This window comes from Hippocampus zosterae, chromosome 13, assembly GCF_025434085.1.
Source record: "Hippocampus zosterae strain Florida chromosome 13, ASM2543408v3, whole genome shotgun sequence".
Classification (NCBI taxonomy): domain Eukaryota; kingdom Metazoa; phylum Chordata; class Actinopteri; order Syngnathiformes; family Syngnathidae; genus Hippocampus; species Hippocampus zosterae.
The window spans coordinates 13517038-13539905 of record NC_067463.1 but is presented as its reverse complement, the minus strand read 5'-3'; the positions used below and the strand labels follow the sequence as shown (position 1 = coordinate 13539905).

At 41.3% G+C, this 22868-nt stretch overlaps 1 protein-coding gene across 2 annotated transcripts in view; it reads left to right on the top strand.

Moving 5' to 3' along the window:
• The window catches only part of LOC127612741 (protein kinase C alpha type-like), a 152053-nt gene that overhangs the window by 102468 nt on the left and 26717 nt on the right, over window positions 1-22868 (top strand). For both annotated transcript variants that reach the window (XM_052083522.1, XM_052083521.1), the window contains 10 exons: window positions 2870-2981; window positions 4403-4531; window positions 13621-13777; window positions 13858-13992; window positions 14084-14177; window positions 19742-19885; window positions 20022-20195; window positions 21664-21755; window positions 22251-22313; window positions 22528-22666. In XM_052083522.1, the coding sequence (XP_051939482.1) occupies window positions 2870-2981; window positions 4403-4531; window positions 13621-13777; window positions 13858-13992; window positions 14084-14177; window positions 19742-19885; window positions 20022-20195; window positions 21664-21755; window positions 22251-22313; window positions 22528-22666 (1239 nt within the window). The remainder of the gene's footprint in view (window positions 1-2869; window positions 2982-4402; window positions 4532-13620; window positions 13778-13857; window positions 13993-14083; window positions 14178-19741; window positions 19886-20021; window positions 20196-21663; window positions 21756-22250; window positions 22314-22527; window positions 22667-22868) is intronic.

The window sequence follows — 22868 nt, the reverse complement described above, 5'->3', positions numbered from 1 at the left end:
AGAGACAGATGCATCACCGCTGATATTCCTGGAAACCTTCACATATTCAGACTGAAGTGTCCACCCCAATAAATCAGTATACCGTTTTATTTATTCAACACTTAAAGGACTGAGTTCTCGATCTAAAAGTGATGATGGTTAGATGCACTGAAAGACCAAATCATTAGCACTTCTATTTTCAATCACAAGTGTCCTTCTGATGGCTTCGATTGCGCTAATGAACTCCAAAAGAAAGCTACTTTAAACAAAAAAATGTTTACATTATTTCTAAGCAACTTTTTTTTTAAATTCGCTTTTGATGAGAAGGCCCTTGCTCAGCATCAGCTCTTCATTAACAAGGCTGCCTGATGTCCTGCTCGCTAATGAAGCTGGCTTGGCGTGTGGGCAGACCCCTGTGCCTCCAATTTATCGCCACCTCCTGCAAACTTTAGAATACTGCTTTCCATGATCTTTGGCTTTACATACACATTTAGATGAGATGAACACAATGACCGAAATGTAATATAGCAAGGATTAGTTAATCCAAATGTATTATTGCCACTCCAGTAAAATTTACCATTTGACCATTGTCTGTAGTTCAGATTGTGCCGAATATGCGACCACAATAATAATTTACAGCATTAATTTCATTTATATCTACACCACCAGCAGTTAGTGAGGATGTATCATTTTGACAACTCTCTTTTTACACCCGCCCCTCCAAAAAATTGATCTGCTGCGTTCTCATTGCATTGCATTTTAAATATTGTACATTACAGCGAAAGAATGTTGCACAGCAATGTTTCTCATCCCTTTCAAGAATAAGACTGCTTTTGTTTTAATTATCTAGCAGTAAATGCAATTACAAATACATGACACGTCAAATGAGAACTGTTTAAACATGGGCCAGATGAATGCTTCATTCCATTGTGATGAACAACAAACTCCAAAACCAAATGGGCACATTTCATCCACATCGCCTCAATGGCCGTCATCGTCACGATTATTAAAGGTCAACCATCTTCTAGGCGGCCTTGTACCACCCCCCCTTGTACCAGCTTGCCTTAATTTCCTAACGTCCCCCTTATGTTGAGCCAAGTGATTATAAGTCGCTCCTTTCTCCCGCCACCGCTGCTGTGGGAGGCTAGTGCCGCCATAGTCACTCCTGAATTTCCGGCGAGGCTGTCATTGGGGAGAGAAACTAGAGGGGCCGAGACGCTCGTGTGATAGCCGGCAGAGATGTGTCGGTGGACAACTCTGTGTGCGCAGTGATTTATCTTCATTTCGGCTACAGGTTTCATTTTGTGCGCATTATACCCACAAGTCAATCTTTAAATAGACACTCGCAAATTCTTCTGACTTTTTCACAGCTGCCACGTTGCCTCATTAATTTATTTGAGCAATTACCATCATAAAAATAATTAATTTATGAGTATGATTAATAATAAATTGCTCATTAAAAATTTGCCATTTAATGGCCCTACATTTTACGATGTGACCTCCAGAGCTTCTGACAAAAGGGGTTTAATTAGGAGTTTGTCTGGAAATGTACCGTAGTCCAAGAGTACATGGAGAATGTGGCAAATTTGTTGTTACTTTTTCTTAGGTTTTTGTGTGTTGTAGTTTTTGGAGTAATCACAGAAAACCAACAAAAGCATGGCGACAGCATGTAAAGTCTACACAGTAAATCTGCAGCTGAGATTCAAAGACCGAAGCTCAGAACTGTCATGTGCTAACCACTATTTAACCGCGCTGCCTCCAAACTACAAGCTGCTGTGTTTGCTGATAAAGAAAAGGGGAAAAAAACATTCTCCATCTGTTGATCAGTCGCTGTCACTTGTTTGAGCTTTAGTGGAAGGAACAAAGGAGAGATGGGGTGAGATGACAAGAGGATAGTCCTTCAAGATCAGCTGTGTGGAGGTGGGCATGACTAAGTGCAGCTGGCATGTTCCCCCCTCCCCTTCTGCACTGTCTGTCAACCCCAGCTTGTCGTTATTAGTGCATGCTGTGGTCAGCCTGCTAATTGGACAATGTGCAATGAAACTAAGTGCTCAAAAAGTAGGCCTTTTGTGTCTGCAAGAAAGCAAAGCAATCAGTAATTCAGACATCCTCCAATGTTGAACAGTTTGCAGCGACAACCCCGTCTCTTGTGTCGTATAACTTATAACATGCACCTTCACAATTTAATGTTTTGCACACGTACGCAGTCATGGATGTGTAGAGCTTACACAGTATTAGGAGGGATAGACATATTTATCGATTCATTTATCTTCAATCATTTTCTTTGTTGTTCCACAACATGGCTGCAGACAAACATGTGCTCTTAATTCAGTCTCAACTAGTTTTTGTCGAAAAGAGAACAACTTGCCACAAACTAAGAAGTTGCGCTGCATCCACACTCATCATTAATTTTGCTTCACATATTGTCGTGGAAACAGGAGTTCAGAACACTACAAGAGAGATTCTTTAAAAAACAATAAATAAATATGGATGTTGCGATCATGTCACTGGAAATCGAGTCCGATGATGTCATTTCCAGCTGATTAGGAGGTGATAAAGATTAGATTTTAAAAAAATGTTTAGAAAGATGGATGGGACTATGTGTGAACTATGTGTGTGTGTGTGTGTATATACAGGTATGTGTGTGTTTACATGTGTGTGTGTGTGTGTGTATACATATATGTACACACAGACACACACACACACACACACACACACACACACACACACACACACATACATATATATATATATATATACATATATATATATATATATAATGTGTATGTCTGTTGAATGTTTGAGTGTTTTTTTGGAAGGTTTGTGTTTATTGAAAATATATGTATTTATTCCCCCCTTTTTTTCGTCTTTTTCTCTCTCGTTTCTTCAGGATCCCAGAACAAAGCATAAATTCAAGATCCACACGTTTGGGAGCCCGACCTTCTGTGACCACTGTGGCTCTCTGCTGTACGGCCTTATCCACCAGGGCATGAAGTGTGATAGTGAGTCCTTTGTGTGCAACCCGACTCACGTTTCTAACACAAAACAAAACTAAAACACCGCTCAATTACCGAATCTACTCGCCAGTCGCAACATTAGCAATTTCTGTTGGGAATTTCTCCATTCTGAGACGAATACAGGTTTTCTTATTCTTATGGAAAAAGAGGCCTTGCCATTAATGATCTCTGAAGATTTAAAGAAAGGTTTCAATGAATGAATAATTATGAAATAGTGCGGGTGTACCTAATGTGGGTTTCGAACAGGGGTGTCCAAACTTTTTAGTTTGAGGATGGCATGCAGAAAATTGGAACTTCAAAATTCGTTTTGACACACTAAAGTCAGTCAAGAAAGCAGTTATGTATATATTGTTTGTATTGTCTCGTTAATGTCATCAGCTTTGTGTTAAAGGTTTTAAGGCAAATTGTAGAGGATTTTTCAGAGTTTTAGGGGTGGCCAGCCGCCGTCTATCTCACAAAGTAGACCTGGGCTCTGCATTTACCAACAGCTGAATCCCATGTCCACATTCAGAACAAAAAAAAAAGAACAAACTGTAGCAAAGTCACCATTTTTCAAACACTTACTTGAGGATCATTAATGTGATGTCTTCATAAATCAATCATAGAGCGATCAAGTGGAAGAAGCAATCTTTGCCGCTAAAATTGAATTAACTTCTCATGAACTTATTCACTCCAGTGTTTTGAAGATAAATTGTTATTCTTTTCATCATAAATATTTTAAATCTATCTTGGAATAGTGAGTTAAGTTCTACACTATATAAATTTTTTTTGGAGTATTAATGACACCTATTTTTCTGACACTTTTCCCTTCTCACTCTGCCCACCTTTATTTATTTATGTATGAATTTATCTACCTATCCATTTATTTATATTTGTATTAATTTTTTTTGGGGGGGGGCGGGGGGTTCACATCGCGGGTCACTGAAAAATGGACGGTGGGCCGCAAATTGCACCTGAGCCAAAGTTGGGACACCACTGCTTTAGAGCATTCAGTGTAGGTCAAGATCATGCGTTATCTTAAAATGCACTGTGCACATGCAAATCAAATTAGACCCTGCCAGTAAATGTGAAATATTGATGTAATGGTTGCAGCTGGATCATATGCTCGAGTATGCGATATAAGATAAGAAAACCTTCATTAGTCTCACAATGGAGATATGAGCTGCATGATGGGATGTTGTATAAATGGTGTGAGCATTTGTAATGACACCGAGTATGGTCATTACACGGTTCATGCTGAAACTAAAGCGAACGGCGACTGTAGAAACCCAAGAAGAAAAATGGCTGAAAAATCTGCGAGATAGTGGAGGAACAAACGATAAAGTGCAATATATGGTAACACAGTACTCAATGTTGTTCTAAAAACATTTGGATTAAACACTTTTTTTTTAAATCTTGTTCTCTAGCATGTGATATGAACGTCCACAATCAGTGCGTCATGAATGTGCCCAACCTTTGCGGGACCGACTACACGGAAAGGAGGGGGCGCCTTTTCCTCAAGTGTGAAGTCAACGGCGAGAAGCTTCAGGTCACGGGTAGGTCGACTTGTCATTTGCTTAATGGGTACATCGCTGCTCGAGTGCACTTATCTGAGCGAGAAAATGCCGGCTATTGGCCTGTTTCCTCTGTGACCTCGGATCAGATTTACACACAAAGGCCATCTCATTTCATTCGGAAAGTCACCCTCAATCCTCTGATACCATTAACCTGAATTAAATCTCTCTGGCCATTTATTCTTCCCACTTATTATGCAGTCAGTCTCACTGCTAACAACCTGGCCGACTCTGCTGCCATCACTTATCAGTATGGCATAACAACAATTCCCCATTTACAACACAAATCAATAACTCTGCTGGAAGAAACAACAATACAATCGGAAAGGAAATCCTAAAGTGAATATTCCAGAAGTGGTCCGCTAGATGGGTTACTATATATTCAAAGAGTTTGGACTGGGCTAGCAAGAGATGCTGATGGAACACACTTGTATCTCAACTATTATTAGCTGATGCAGCGTTCACCAATCAGATCTTTCGATGCAATATGCAGACTTTTCTTCGTGAGAATTTACTACACCTCAGATTTTATGTTGATTCTATTTATGCTGATGTGATGGCCGTCTCTTATAGTGAACATATTATGCAAATGTGGCTTTTAATTACCCGTATGCACATTTTTGGGTCTCTGAATTGCCTGACTAACCATCATGTGTGAAATGACACACCCAAGTCATTTTTGCCTTCGCCAAGTTATGAAACATGTCTGACTAACCACAAAAGCTGAGTTGCGCGGCAGTTCAGATGCAAATACGCACTAATGTTGCATGATTTGTAGCCACGAGCCAGAGTAACGCACCCTGGTTGAACTTTACCAACTTGTCAACATTATAAAAAGAACGTTAAACAAACGCCTTACTTTAATTATTTAATTAATCGTCTCACTGTAAGTCCTACTCCGGTTCAAACATATATGGCAGTACATCTTATTCTTTCTCGTTTGGTTGGTTCGCTATTTTTGCCCTATATATTCATTCATTCATCTTCCGAACCGCTTGATCCTCACGAGGGTCGCGGGGGGTGCTGGAGCCTATCCCAGCTGTCCCCGGGCAGTAGGCGGGGGACACCCTGAATCGGTTGCCAGCCAATCGCAGTGCCCTATATATTTTTTCTCTTATGTTTTTCTCATCAGTTGCCCCAGTAACACAAAGAAAGATGTTCTTATTTTGGCACACCCCGCAGTGGAGGGGCACGGGGTGACCACTGGCTCAGTTGCGTGAGACAGACCAGTCCTTTAAAAGCAGCTAATCTCATTTAAAGGATCATTGTATATGGACACAGTCAGTGGTAAATGCTTTGTTTTCTGAACTAGTGCCCTCCATTTTAGTAGAAGCCATGCCTCAATTAATAGGCAGGTCTATCATCCAATTGAAACAAAATGGTGCCTCTCCTCAAATAGATGGCTCCTCTTTTTCTCCCTGGAAAAAGGGTACTGCAATTACCTCCATTCATAGTGCCCATTTGTGTGAACAAAACGTGTTGGAACACAAAAAAACCCCCAAAACCCAGCAGTTCCTCTGTTCACTTGACAATACAGTTGGAACATGTATGACTCCGCAGGTGTGAAGGTTCATACACCGGATTTCCATGTAGCAAGTGTGGATTCAATTCTGTCTCAGTGGCAGTTTGCATGCTAGTGTGAGAATTGTCTATCTCTGTTTAAACCCTGCACATTTGTGACTGTGATACACTTGACGTAGATCCTATTGATTTGACTTTTCGAGCGACTCTTTTTGCCCGTTGATGAGCAAGCATCTGTAGTAGCTTTATACTGCTGCTTTGCTGTGGTACATTTTTACTCACATTGTGTCCTCTGTTTCTTGTTCTTTTTCATTCTGACTTGTAATTGCAATGGATAGTTTGAATAAATGAGTGGCTCCCAGAGCTAATTTTTTTAAACTTCTAATTAAACTGGTAACGATTGGCTGAACAAAACAATGAAGCAATATTGTTGTCTGTCGCATTAGCAACTACAGACCTCCAGCATGTCAAATATATCAGTAGTGTCATATGGTCAGAGAAGGCAAAAGTACTCCCACCCGTTTGCGGACTTTATGCAGACTTAACAAAAAATATATAAAAATATTAATAATAAAATAAAAAATAAATATAAAAATAAAATACAAAAGTGAAAATGTACTATAGGTCCATTCCACTTTCACCATTGAATTGATTTGTTGCTCTTCATGGAGGTTTCTGAAATGCAGTACACGATGAGGAATGCTTGCGGTCAGTTGGCAATCACAGCAGAACATTTCGTAATGTGATGAAGGAATTCTGAGGTACATTTCCGAGGCCCTCTTAATCTCTGAAAATCCTCTTTCTGCAATTTGTTAATTTTGAGCTCCGAGGGCAAAAGAAATATCCTGATTATGCTTGCTCTGTTTAAACTGTCATTAAATATATAGTTGTCTCTGTAATGCAAAAGCTTTTTGTGAATGCAACAAGGTACCCTGTAGGGATGAACATTTATTCATTCATTCATTCATCCATTTTCCGATCCGCTTTATCCTCACAAGGGTGGCGGGGGGTGCTGGAGCCAATCCCAGCTGTCTTCAGGCAGTAGGCGGGGGACACCTTGAACCGGTTACCATCCAATCGCAGGGCTCACAGAAACGAACAACCATTCGCGCTCACACTCACACCTAGGGACAATTTTGAGTGTTCAGTTAGCCTGCCATGCATGGTTTTGGAATGTGGGAGGAAGCCGGAGTACCCGGAGAAAGCCCACACAGGAGAACATTAAATATCCACACTTGAAGACCGGATCAAGAATCGAACCATGCATCTCTGCACTGCGAGGCCGACGCACTAACCACTGGACTTACCGGGCCGCACAGAGAATAATAATTAATAATATGGCAATGGTTAAGGACATGGTTTGTAACACAAAAAAAAAAAGTCGAGGTGCCCCTGAGCAAGGCACTGACAGCACCGCTCCAGCTCAAGAGGTTGAAAAAAGCTGTCCACTTTTGACATCATGTATTGAAATACACTTTGTCATTATTTTGCAGGAAAGCTTGCAAAGATACAAAATTCTAATCAGTAAAGCCACTTTTAATGACCATCTACTGGCTGGTGCGCCAATATTATTGACTGTTTATGTGGGAGTGCCAAGGCAAAGACTAGCAAAAGCACCAATCGGAATGATTTAATACATTTATTCTTGTCTGCTTCATCACATTAGTCCTCAATATTGCTTTGAATGTTTTGGCTGCAGATCTTTAACGCAATTTGCACATGTAATAACATCATGAAGGCTTGAGTAAATAACAATATCGTCTGTAAATTGATGTTAATATGCAGTGCTAAAAATATCAAACTGACCCCAGCTAGTAATTCATGATGCACAACAGCACGAATTGTGTAATGAGGCTGCTCTGTAAGCAGCGCAAGCGTCGACGTTTGTCTGGAATGGCTTTTGCTTCTTATTTGGAGGCACGTTGTAAATCCTCGCTCTGCGATGACAGAGAATTAGCACATGGGCCAGAACAAAGATGACGACGGGGCTCAGACAGCGGTCTCATGTAATCATTCGATTAGCTGGCTCACAGAGGTCAGCGTGTCGTGAAGCACTGAACCTCAGTGAGTCATTCATTTATCAAATGAACAACAGGCGGAGGATCAAGTTAAATTATGGCTGGGAGGTGGGCAAGCAAAACAAATAAAAGCAGCTTCAATGTTGACCTGTAGCCAATCAGGCAAAATGACCTGCAAATAGTAAACACGACACAAAATAAACAGAATTCTTACGATGCCGACCTGTGATGCAATGGTTCGGCCATATAAGAACGCCTCGTAAAGTGTTCCTGTGAATATAGGTGTGCAGATTCTCAGTCTTCCGGGTCATGCTCATGCAAAAAGGTCGAAGCAAAGCAACTGGATCTGTTCTGTGTGTGTGCGTGCCCGTGCGTGCGTGTGTGTGTGTGCGTGTGTGTGTGTGTGTGTGTGTGCGCGCGTGTTTGTGCACGTGTGTGTGCGCGCACATGTACAGAAGTGATGTACTAACCGCACAGCCCACTCAGGCCATCTTGTATTACAGATTACATTAGCTGCTGTTGATGCCAAGCAGGCATCATTCCAAACAGATTTGAGTTACACAGTTTAAATAGTGTGTTGCGTGGCACGCCGGAAGAATCTTGACATCATTTTTTTCATGTAGACAGCACTGCTCTCAAAATAAACAGCATCCAGTTCAGGCCTCTCTAACATCAGTTACATATAAAGTGGGGCTGCCAAAATCATTCAACTAGTCACGACTTTAGTAACAATAATAATAATAATAATGCATTTTATTTAAAAGCGCCTTTCATGCCACCCAAGGACACTGTACAGACAATAAGAAAATACAATGTAAAAATTAGTAAACGAGATATTATATAAAAACAGGACATAAAATCATAAAAACATAGAGCTATGTGTTGTAGGCAATCCTGAACAGGTGTGTTTTTAGACGGGACTTGAAAGTGGAAAGAGGTGTGCAGTTTTGAAGGTCCGGAGGTAGGTTGTTCCAGAGCTGTTGGAGAACGGGGGTGATGTGCTGCTGGGAAGATGACGATCGAAATTGTCAACAATTAATTTGATAGTCAACCTCATTGTTTATTTTATTTTGAGGCTTTGTTATTCACTCAAAACTGACTCGTCTATTACTTCTGTGTGCTTATTTTCTGTGATGCGCACGTGCAGTAGTGGTAATCCAGTCATCTGTGATGTTAGCACGAGTCTGAAAGTTCGGGCCCATTTCAAGATACCGGTACTCAATGTGATGCAAACCTGCTTTTCATGGAAGCATGGCGGGGAGGTAAAAGCGTCTAAAAATGAAGAACATTGTGGCTGATGCTTGATTCTTTTTCTGACACAGGGACAGTCATCTCTCAAAGCTCACTTTAGCACACACAGGTTGCGGTGTGTGTTGGATGTGATGTTGTAACACAAGCTCATGTTTGGGTACGCTAATATAATGTAACATATACTGTTCTATGGATCACAGAAGTATTGGTCAGTGAACAAAAACCAGACACCAAAACACAAAAGGGTCTCTGCACGCTCTCTCACTCGCGAGTTCTCTCTCCGAACAACGTGATGCGTTCATGAACTTGGAAATAGGAGCACTCAAAGGAACAGAATATGACTTTTAAAACATCCCCTCAACAGCAACAATGTTAAAAACACAGATGATCCGATTCATTCCAATTATTTATGTTGTTAGTGCTACTTAGCTACTGCTGTTAGAGAATGCAGTTCAAAGTGGCATAAGACAATACAAAAGTTGATTGGTTCCGGGCCTGTTTTTTTTTCTGTGACTAAGAAAGGCCACAATTTGAAGAATTGGGGCAAAATTGTCCAGCAATGGTCTGCTAGACAGTTTAAAAATTATTCAAACTTGGATTGGTTTTAATATTGTGCATGACTTATATGTTATTGTTTTTAAGTGAGCTCTACCGGTGTGCCAATTCATCATGTTGCAGTGGCGAGAGCCAAGAAGTTGTGCGGGAAGCATTATGGCAGCCCTTCTTTCAAACAAGCAGAAGAGGCTGGCAAACAAACAGCCTTCTAGCAAAAAAAACTTGCAAAATGAACTCATTTGTCACTGTCGTGATCTCAATACAAAAATGCTGAAATTGTTTCGTTGCGGGAGAAACGGGGCTGGCGGGGAGGTGCCGAAGGAAACACAAGCGGTTTTGTTTGTGTGATGGAGGACAACTGTGGTGCTTTAGTGCCTTCCTCCGCTTTGCCATCACTCAGGAACACAGCCCTGTTGTATTGGTCAGAGCTGAGCATGTCATGTTGGACTTAACAATTCTTGTGTTTGCTGACTTGTCCAAGTATTCACTGTGTAACTCAAGAGCATCTTTGTGCATGTAATTTACTCCCTTGTAATTCAGTTTTTGCCTGTTACACAACTCTGCCACCTTTAGGTACTGTGGAGAAGTGGAAACTTAGCCCTCAAATGCACACCTTTGTCGACAACCACATTTTCTGTATATGCGCAGCTTTTCTGATCAAGATTTCCAGAAATTCAGGAAAATATTGACTCACAACAGTGGGGAAAAAAAATCCTGGATCCCCACCTCGATCCAAAATTATGCCTACATGTAGTGGATTTTTCCTACTGCTTATTGTATTTTATTATATTTTATTTGCATCTTACCACAAAGCTTAATGCACCCAATTCACTACAGCGAGTTTCCTCATGAGGGTCACGGGTGAGCTGGAACCTATCTCAGCTGCCTTCCAAATGTGCTGTGGTCAAACAAATCAATTAAAAAATATCGAAAAACAGTGTAATATTGACTACAGAGTATTCTGTACTCACTTTTCAGCTCAACTCAACTTAATAGCCACAAAACGTTAAAAACAACCACAGCTGCATACAAAGTGCGATCCTTCAATTAATATCAGACATAAAAAAAGAAGATACATTTAAAACAATATATAACCAGGTACCACAATAATACGCAAAAAAAATGTTGCGTTTCAGGTGAGTCAAGGGTCAAAGGATAAAAAAAAATTCTGCATTTTATTACAAAAATGTAATGTAATGCATTTTAGTATAAAAAGAAAATGTATTACATCATTTCAAGGTTTATTGTTCTTTACACTGGATTTACACTGTAGTCTAAGTGGGGAAAAAATATTGTAAAGTTAGTGCTTATCAGAGCTTCAGACTGCCCCTAAATAGTGATATTTTGGCCCTAAAATGTGAGACAGTACAACTGCATTTTCCAATTACTCTGATAAAGTTGCAGATTTTTGGGGAATGTCATATTTTTTGTTGCTGACAATTTTCTGCTCCCCCTCCAGCCCATTTATCAGTAGTATGACAATGAGTGGAAATGTGAATATTTACTGTATTTACAAACAAAACAATAATGTTCATCAATTTAATCATTATACTTTCTGGCTTGTCTTCAGTATTCAACCGAAAATATGTCAAAAAGGATTTACAATACATTTTGTTTTCATTCACGTTTATACGATGTCGTAATTTCATTGGAACTAGGCTTTGCAAAATAGAGTAAACTCCCTCTTCACACAATAGGGAACAAGGCCCAATTTACAGATTGCTTTTGGTTTAATAATAGACTATTACTTTAATAGAGCTACACATCAGTATGATGAGATTGTATTATATGAGAATTTCACGCATGATTATGATTCAGTCTCCATCAGCAATGTTTTGTTTTCCAAGTCTCCCTCATGTGCCCTGAATTCTTGATCTTTGCGATTCTCCGCTGCATATGTATTTCATCTAAATGCATTAGGCCTCCACATGTAGCTTCTCATTCTGCCAGCCTATCATCCAGACAAAAAAAATAATAATCACATTTTCCTCCCATTGATGTCTCTGCTAGGAAAGAAGGCTTGCTTGATGGTAGAGTTGGGCTGGACTCAACATTTTTTACCGGCTTTGCACGCAGCCTGACAGTGGACCGTGGTATGCATGCAAGGACTTAGGCCCCGAGCTTCTTCCACTTTGAAGTCTTCTCTCGACAATTCCTTCTTCATAGAATAACTGACTCACTGGCACCGCGCACACATACCAACAGGTACTTGCCAAGAGGAAATTGACTTCAAGATCTTGCCTTACTGTGTTGAGTTTCAGCATTCTAAGCACAGGAAAATGCATACAAACTCTACACAGGAAGGCCAAGATCCAAACCCAGAAACTCTGAGCTGATATGCACTATGCAGACATCATCAATCATTACCGTGCCACTTAAAACTTGACAAAAAACTGACAATTATTTAAATAACTCAATGATATCTGCTCAGTGTTTGACATTATTCAACCATAGATGAGATTTGGAAGTGAAATAACTACATTTAAGTAGTGTTGAAAAAAGGATTGAAAAGCGAAAAATGTAGTCTTTTAGGATGCTTGTGTGCTTATGATGAAAACAGTATATTTTTTATGTTTGCAGGTGATAAAATTAACTTATTCAAATTGATTTTGTTTGCCGCTTGTTGCTGCTCTCGACCCTAAAAACCCAAATCGAGAATATTTAACCAATGCAGGAGCCACTTTATTTTTACCCTAAACTTGCACATGGTCTAATAAATATTTCCTGTAGTCATACTACCATTATTTATCTAATTCTTGACTAAATAAAAGGTCTGTTAGCCTCTTCTTAAGTTACCCTCACATTGTAAAATCTTTGGTTTGCATGCAGTGATTTCACCTGAGCTGAATTCTGCTTTAGTTTCATCTGTGCACAGTGTGCAGGATGTTTTGTACAAAGCAAAAGCATCTTCGTGTACCTCTACTTGTGTGTTTTGTCTGGTTTAACCCAAACCGCAACCCTGGTTAATATTGTACACGTAATAATTATGTTATGGCCGTTAATATTATACACCTATGTCCCTATTGGGTCATTTTTGTTTTCTGACCATCTCAATGAAAGAGCCTTCCCCTGATTTTGCTTCATCTTAAGCTCAGTCACCACAATACAGATACACGTGCGCGCGCACACACACACACACACACACACACACACACACACACACACACACACACACGTGTGAACTGCATGTTTGATCTTGAACACCTGCAGCGTGTTTCACTGATGTTCACCTGCCATATTTGTTTTGCTTTTGTTTTGTTTTTGTTGTTTTTTTTAGCTGACCAAAAAGGTTTATACAGATGAAATGACGCTGAATATTCATTGAGACTTCAGTGCAGTTAAAATGCAGTCGTGTTTCCCTTTGAACAATCAGAGATGGTATTCAAAAAGGAAAAAGATCAAAAGCAGTTCATGGTTGGCATTTGATTTTCAAATTTGGGGTTCTTTGAAGTTTCGAATTGGTCTTATCACATGAATTTGTCACTTGTTTTGTTTTTATAGCCAGAAAAAGAATGATTTTAATCCAAATTTCACAAAGAGAACACATGTTTAACACGCGTTGAAATCCTAAATTCTGTTGTAAAGAATTTATTTTCCAATTGTTTGTATTGCCTAAAGAAAAAAAAACAGACAAACAGGTGTGTATAAATTCAATACATGTGAATCTACTCCCCCAGTTGTCTACATTTGCCAAGTGTGTCCCTATTTTCTCTTGATTTCTTTTAGTTGGTGAAGGCAGGAACTTGATACCCATGGACCCCAATGGCCTGTCTGATCCATATGTCAAGCTCAAGCTCATACCTGACCCCAAAAACAAGACCAAGCAGAAGACCAAAACCATCCGCTCCAACCTGAACCCCAAATGGGACGAGACTTTTATTTTGTAAGTAAATACCACTTTGTTCAGTATTTGTTGGTTTGGGGTATTTTGTAATTTGCTGGATCATTATCCACATGTTCCAGCAAACTGGAACCCACAGACAAGGACCGCAGGCTATCCGTGGAGGTGTGGGACTGGGATCGGACAACCAGGAATGACTTCATGGGCGCCCTTTCGTTTGGGGTGTCGGAGCTCATGAAGGCTCCGGCGAGTGGCTGGTGAAGACCAATTTCTTGACGTTCATCTGCCTACCTTTCAAACTTTGTGGATTACATCCTCATTGACTCATGTTGTCCCATGGGTTGCCAGGTTTAAGTTGTTGTGCCAGGAGGAGGGAGAGTATTACAACGTTCCCATCTCGGAAGAGGATGACGGGAATGAAGAACTGAGACGGAAATTTGAGGTGAGGATTCTCCTCTGCTTGTTTACTGACATTTTGATCACAACAGTTGATCATGCTCTCTGGCAGCCGGGAGGTACAAATGTACACGGGAAAGAATATCCCGCCTTTCAGGGACAAAGTGAATCTGAAGAAGTCTGAATGTTCAATGATTTTAAGGTAATGTGTGAAATCAGCCACACGATTAAAATATTGTTTAAGCAAGTTATTGAGTGTTGCTAATTTGCCCCATGAACGTCAATGATTCTCTTTGAAAGAAGTTGGAAAACCTGTTTTGGTAAAAGTGTATTGAAGTACTTTCAAATTCTAAAGAATACGTTTTAGTTATGTGACACTTAGCTTGCTGTTGGCATTGTATGCAGGCTAATTGTAACATTTTCATTCTTTAGTGTTAGGTTGGAACTTATCGTCCTTTGTGCATTTTAACTTGAGTAGTAATTTAGTAAGTAAGTAAGTAATTTAAAATAAAAGTGGATTGGGTTGGTTAGCCGGACTTCCTATAAATATATGATATGTGTTGTAGATGTCCTTAAATCAGATGCATACCAGCTTGATTCCAATCATTGCCTGCTTCGCAGGTAACTTTGGCACACATTGTGTATTTTATTTACTTCTCATTTTTCCACTGTATTTAGGGTAGAAAGTTGTTTGCTCATGCTAGTCATTGAGGTCCGCTGAGTGAAAGAGTAGTACTCTGTGCTCATCGTCTTGATTGCCTCTCCTTGTGTCTAGAAGGGAGCATGAGCTTCCAGAAATAAATAAATAAATAAATCGGTGTATTCGTGCCATAGAAATTACCCTGAAAAAGAAAGCCAAAGCTTTGCTGGTCACTTTTATCATAACGTCGTGCTCTTCTTATGACCACTGGATGTCAGCAGATGACAAAATATATAGCCCAGCTCTGTCAAAATGATTGCGCTACATATCATATTTTACATGAGAAAAATGTAATGGCACACCACCAAACGGGAATGTATACGTTGGAATAATGACAATGTTGTGTTGGAAGACCATTTATTTGTTCTGTCTTCACAATAAATTGCAGGCATAGATGACTAAAGACATTGTATGACATTCATTAATTCATTCATTCTCAGAACCGCTTACCCTCACTTGGGTCTCGGGTGTGCTGGAGATACCAGCTGTTGATAATTTATATGTAATTTATAAATAACACTTTTTGGCCCAATTCAGTGAAATTAGATCATTTCCTGTTGTGAAACTCATGGCTTTAGACATCTGAAGAGCATTTGGCACTGTACAGTGAACCCTCGCATATGCATAGTTCTGCACCTGAGGAATCATCTATTTGCGGATTTGAAAATAAATGAATAAATAATCGTGTTTGTTCTTTAAATAGGGGGGGGGGGTTATATTGGATGTGAGGTATTCGTAGATTTTCGCTATTCGGGGGCCAGCCAGGTCCCCATATGCACCTGTACGTATAATTTCGGAATTTAGAATTAGGGGTTCTGGTCCCCCTTTTTCAAGACCACAAAGCAGAGGTCGCCCAGCCTCCATATTACTCACTCCCATTAATCACACCTCCGATGCTGATTTGTTGCCACAATATTAGAAACAGCTCCCACAACGACATAGTGCAAGTCTTCACCCCTGCATACGTCAATGAATGTTAATGGACAGGGTGAATCATTATGACATATTGTCTGAGTCAGGCCTGTTGGTTGCTTCTCCTTATGGTTCCAGGACCAAGCACTTTTGGAAGACTCTGACAGGAAGAAAGTAAGGCTGCTCGCTCGGCTCGGACAGCTCCGAGGCCTTTGGCCAAAAGCTTCAAGGTGTGCGGTGGTTTGATGCAGTCTGCTGCGCTTTGCACATCAGCTAGACTCTAGTTCATGCAATTAACCAAACTAAAGCTGCTCATACTTTGTGACAAGCTCGTTTGAAATGAATGTTTCCTGACCTGGATAGAGGAACCATGTCATTGGAATGCTTGGAAGTCTGTCAGTGAGCTGACACAGAATGTGACACAAGATTACATATTGTACTGTGTATCATTTTCGGACTTGTGCAGTCAAACCAATGTTTGCTGTAGCGCAGTGTTTACGATTCATATCGGGTGAGGCTCCGGTTTAGAAAAAGGGTGTGAAAATGATGCGTTTGCTTTGCTTTTAATGCATTTGTGATGGCTGTTAGCTCAAGTATCCCTGGATTCTGATTTTAGCCACAATGTTCAGCATGAGGTTTGGATCTGTTTGTCCTTGCTGAGAATTTAAAACATGAAATATGGTTGGAATTTCATGCATAATAAGCAGAGATGTGTTCCTCGAGCCGGTCCTTGGCCTCGAGGACCAGCTTGAGGACCGAGGGGCGGTCCTTGGTCCATGGTCCATGGCCCTGGCCCTGGAGTCAAGTCCTTGGTCCTTGGCCTTGGGAGTCAAGTCCTTGGTCCTTGGCCTTGGCCTCGGGAGTCAAGTCCTTGGCCTTGGCCTTGGACACAATGAGGGATTAGAGCCTCGAATCCCTTTGCATAAGGACGGCAAAACTCACAAAGGAATCTAATAAATTCCATCAAAGGAAACCCATATTGATGGATTAACTCTGTCGCTTTAAGAGGGGCCGGTCTGCCACTGACAGGTAACAGTTAGCGCTACGTGTAAAGAGCGGCGTCACAGTTAGTTTCAATCACGGTTTGTTGTGTTCACGATTGGCAGTTTAAATAGCGTGTAAAGACTTTCTGTAACAGTGGTGTCTTTTATTTAGTTATTTTGCACAGTCGTCACGTTTGTGCGGTCGCACTAGAATGTTTGTTTGAACCAAGTAATTTGCGTTAGAGCTGGAGTCAATAATGTCGGGACTTCACTTCCGGGTTTGGCCGTTGGGATTTGGAGTCCTTTTGCTCGATTCCAGTTATGTTTGCTGAATGCTTTCTCATGTTTGGAATAATGAATATTGATAATACATAGTTTAAAATCATGGTTGATTTAATTATTTATTATTATCATTGTGAAGTTGAAGGTATTAATTAACGTAGTATTAGTGGTAGTGGTAATAATAGTAGTACTCAGAGAGTGGTTAGAGATTCAGCCATCTCGTTACCTCTGCGCCCCGCGCCCTAGATGCATAATATTCCCACGGGACGCACAGTTCCAAACAATGTGCGTTTTTTGGGACGCAAGGAAATTTCTCAGGCAAAACAAACAAACAAACAAACAAACAAACTATGGCAAGCCTGAGGATTTCACGGTAACAATCGTTACCGGTAACGTGTCACTTCCGTGGCGTCATTTTAACGGTACCGATCGCTGCCATACAAGCTTTATGAATATTTTTTTGATAACAGCGTTAATGTGAAACTCCAGTTCAAAGAACACAAGTTTATTTATTTGCATTTTGGCTCTGGTCAGGCAGTGTGCGTTGGTGAAAAATGTTTTTAGCCTTTGTTAGAGCCTTTTTCTGCTTGGCTCTCGACGAAGGCGGACACTTTTTGCACTGCTCTTCCTGCCCTCACCCAGCCTTTCCGTGCTCGCCACTTAGTCCTTGTGCTGTCTTTGTCTAACTTTTTTTTCCTAGCCTCCTACCGTGTTTTTCACCCGAAGAATTAACCATGGAATTAGTTGGCTGGTCTCTCGATGTAATCGACAATATTTTTTTGACGAAAAGAGCGGGCAGTGGGAAGCCTGCTTGACCTCCGGGGACACTTGCTGCCGGATACGCCCTGGATCCATGGAGAAAGTGGAGACCGGTGTGCCTGACAATACTGTCCGTGGAGGATGTGGAAGACATCTACATTATTGGCCTTTTGATAACAGGTATGCTGCTGTTTGGTGTTGGCAGCTTTCTGTTCTATCGCAAAATTCAACCGACGGGAGCGGCTCTATTGGAAGTGAAGAAGCTGCCGGTCACTCTGGATGGCTTGGTGTGAATGTCCAACACTCAGACTCAAGCGGTGACTGAGCTCAACCGCAATATTGTTGCGGTTTTGGAGCGACTCCGCGCGATCGACAACACCATGGAGAAGATGGAATCCGCGCTGCAAAAAGAATTTTCGGATCCGACTGATCGGCGCCAGTGAGGAGATACAGACCAAGGACTCAAGGCTGTCTGGAATTGTTGTTCCTCCAAAACAAACAACGCTATCTGGCCTTTCCCCCGGATGGAAGTACGCATGGAGTCTAGGGTCCCATCCACCACCCCTCTCCTTCTCGGCCATGGACTGATAAGCCGGGACTGTCTTCATGATGAGCAGACCTCGACGAAGCAGCTATGACCTGTACACGCATACACATACACAACTGGACAACCACACGCGCATACACCTCCTTGTTACCACCGTCTTCATCGCTCCAATTCTTTTTTTCCCCCGTGACGTGGTTCGACATGCGGAGCGCAACGGTGACCGTGCAGCTGGTCATTTCGGCCGCGTTGCGGTTACCCCCAAGTGGTATGATAGCATTGTTTTATTCATGTCCTCGACTAGGCCTCAGTTTCAAAATCAGTTATTGGTCTTTGGCCTTGGCCTCGGAGGCAAGTTCTTGGTCCTTGGCCTCGGAAAATTTCTCAAGTACTTGGCCTTGGACTTGCCCCGGAAAATTTTCCAAGTCCATGGTCTTGGCCTTGGCCTCGGGTTGCCGGTCCTTGGACACAGCACTGATAATAGGTAGGATTTTGTTTATTTATTTATTTATTTGACAAGCCCAAAAGACTGATGATGATTTCCCAGAAAAATCACTCATGGAATGTTCAGAACTCCTGTTTCCGTGCCACGGTTGTATTTGAGAAGAATTAAACTGCTGGGACGACTTGTGCCATAACCGATTTCTTTGTGTAGCACAAACTAGTAGAGAATGACTCAACATGACCTTTCCTGGCTGACAGTCAATCCCACGTTCATTAAAATCCCAATTGATCAATTTTTATGATTCCCATTTTTGCACTTTGAAACACTTTACAGTTGTTGAGAGAGTTAACACATGGCATGAATGAGCTTCATAGGCAATTTGTCATGTTTTGTAGTTAGCGTTGACATGAGAGGCTTGACTGGAGCGGGCATGAATGTACGTAATTGCAGATTGTGCCTTTCTACTTGGGTGAAAGCTCCATGTTTCTATAAAGTTTCTATTTTTTCATTCAGACCAACTTTGAGGTGGGGGTCTCTGGAAAAGGAACTCATGTTGGAATGTGTGTGTGCATTTTGAAGGAGTCATTATTACCTCACGTATAAAATGAGCAACATGTGTATAAGGGCACTTATTGATCATCGGAGAAGACTGCTTCATTTACGTGTAAGTTTAATAAGTGTGTGTGGGGGGGTCCACTTATGACTGACCTCGTGCTACAATTTTTTTGAAATATGATGTCGTATGCTGCATTCCAGACACCCAGAAACTCAGTCGAATCGATCCCAACAGGGAAATGTACCACAAAGGTGTGGCTTGAGTATATCGTGCTATGAATACTCAAGCCACAGCAGATTATTACAGTACAGCATATTTCAAAGGGAGCATTTGAATTTGGACGTTATCCTCATGTTGTGGGCACTGAGTGCGTTTTGCATGCTCTTTGGTGTGCATGTTGACACACTTTGTCCCGTTATGTGAGCGCAGAAAGCCAAGCTGGGTCCAGGCAAGAAGGCCACCACAGAGACAGATGGCAGGCCATCCAGCCAACTGCCGTTCAGCAGCTTGAACCAGGTCAAACTCAGTGACTTCACCTTCTTGACTGTACTTGGGAAAGGCAGTTTTGGCAAGGTAAACTGGAATGCCCCCCCCCCCCCTTTCTCTTGGCACACAACACATGTTAAAAGTCAACTTTTGCAAGAAAATAAGCTGTTCTTTCTTAATACTGAAAATAACATTTAGTTATATTTTTTTTGTGCAACTGAAGGTCATGCTGGCAGAGATGAAGGCCACTGAAGAGCTGTATGCAATAAAGATCCTGAAAAAGGATGTGGTGATTCAGGATGATGACGTTGAATGTACCATGGTGGAGAAGAGAGTCCTTGCCCAGCAGGACAAACCGCCTTTCCTCACGCAGCTACACTCGTGCTTCCAGACCGTGGTGGGTACAGTGCTCCGAGGTCAAGGTCGCTTCAAAGTCGGTTGCTCTGAGCGAAACAGAGGAAACGCATGACAAGTACAATGAGAGCGCAGCAGGGAGAGGGTTAAACGGGCACAGTTTGTATGCAAAACACGTAACTGCACGTTTCCTTAGGAAAAAGAGCAGACTACACAACCTGAGAGCACAAAGTGACACATGCTGCGCACTATTAAAAATGTAATACCAGCCCCCGGCCCTCCGATACACATGTGCATGGACCCTCAACCCAAACGCAGACCTAAACCGAAGGCCTAACATGAACATGAATAGTTCTGTAACATTTTTAATGATGAAAGCCACCGACTACTTATGCACTGACTTGATGTGGCGTTCAACGATTACAATTTGTGAACATGATTCATTCTGAAACTGCAACAGAATTGCTCTGATTCATTTAGATGTTCGCCTGCTACGAGGCACAATTTTTATTGTGCCCCCCAAACACAAGAATACCAAATCCAAGTTTCCTTAACAACTTGGGGCTGAGTTCTCCTTTGCAGCACCCAGCAAAGGATGGACTGGGAATTTGCAGAAACATAGCCAGATAAGGGAAAGTACTCGCAAAAACAACATTTTAAAAATGATTACACAAGTTTATATACAGTGCGTCACCTTTGTGAGTCTATTTTTATGCTGTATTGAACATAAATACATATGGCATCGTAGTTTGTGAATTTTTAATCTCACGGTGCCAATTGCCAAATTGACTGACATCACTGTTATTCTATTTAGTTATGGCTGTTTTTATCCCAATAATTGAATCTGCAAGTAGAAGACTATTCATGGTTTTATGTTAACGACCGTGACTTAGATGGTTGATGGCTGAAGCCGAGAGGCGCATGAACAGCATTTTTGCAGCAAAAATGTGAGGCTAAGTTGACATGGAGCTGGGTCAACAGCAAGCAGAGATGCAGCGCGAAAGTCAGCAGACCTTCTTTATTCCAACAAAATCTAAAACAAACACTTGACTCCCACCGTTCATTGTCTTTGGTACAGGCAAGTACCTGCCTAACATATTTCAATCCACACTCGAATGGAACTCAGTTGCATCTCTTCAACAAAGCCAAACAATCCAAATGTAAATCAGCGCGATGTTGTGAACTCACCCTCTGCATATTTATACATGGCAAAACGATTTCTGCTTGCTCACTGAGATCATTTGGAAAATGTTAACAGAAGTGATTTAAAAAAAATAATTAGATACTGTTAATGTAACCAGTTCTTCTGTCGCCAATCCGTCACACCCATTTAGCAAAATAACACTTCCACCTGTTGGTGCAAAAAAAAAAAACCTCACCACAGTGGGAGTGAAAAGTCGTCATCAACTCCATACAGAGTGTTAAAAGAATGCAAAACAGATTTTATGAGAAACAGAACAGGGGCATTCTGATTTTTATATGCACATTTTTCCCCCATCTCGTGTGCACAGGATCGTCTGTACTTTGTCATGGAGTACGTGAATGGAGGCGACCTCATGTATCACATTCAACAAGTGGGCAAGTTCAAAGAACCGCAAGCAGTGTAAGAAAAGCCGCCATTTTCTACCAATACTTGCATTGCATTGATTATTTATCTCCTTTTGAGACATTTTTACAGGAACAAACCCAAGGGACTCACAGTACTGTCATGATCAACATTGTATGTTGAGTTGTAACGCATTCACTCTGATGTCACAGTACAAATATCGGCAACATGTTTAGCAAGGTTAGTTTTGGTGAACAGTTGAGTTCTTGGCACGTCTGGCTCTCAGTTGAGAGGTTCCCGTTTTGAGCCTGGGCTAAGGCCCTTCTGTGTGGAGTTTTCTTTGTTCTTCCCTCGTTGCATTGGTTTTCTCCAGGTACTCCAGCTTCCGCTCACATTCCAGAAATATACACATAGGTTCATTGACTCAAAATTGTTCATAGGTTCATAGGTGAGTGAGAATGTGTGGATGGCATTACCCTAATGAGGACAAATCATTCAAGAAAATGAACGTTTTTGTGTGCATTTTAAAAAAATATGCTGTTGTAATTGCAGGTTCTATGCAGCAGAGATTGCTGTTGGTCTCTTCTTCCTTCACCGCAAAGGAGTCATCTATAGGTAAGCATTTCTTCACATGTAATTAGAGTGCAGAGCTATTTTTCAGATGGATTAACTCTGGGGGGGAAAAGGCATATTTCTAAAAGCAATCGTTGGAATAAAATCAGTTAGCCGTAGCATACATTGTCAACCATGTTTTGAAGCTCCTTCAAGAATGATGATGAATAAAAAAAAAGATACATCTTATTACTATATGATTTGTTGGTTTCTTCAGAGATCTTAAGCTGGACAACGTGATGCTCGACAGTGAGGGACACATTAAGATTGCTGACTTTGGCATGTGTAAAGAGAACATGTCAGATGGAGTGACCACTCGCACCTTCTGTGGCACTCCAGACTACATCGCCCCTGAGGTAGGATATGAACTTGGAAGACGTGTGTGTGTGTGCGTGCGCGTGCGTGTGTGTGTGTATGTGTGTTGCTTGATGCAAGAGGTCACTTTTGTGTCACCCTCACGGACCAGATTAAGGCCACCGCCTCAGGACACGCATGCATACAGACAAACTGACACATGTGCCCATACACACACACAAACACACACACACACACACACAC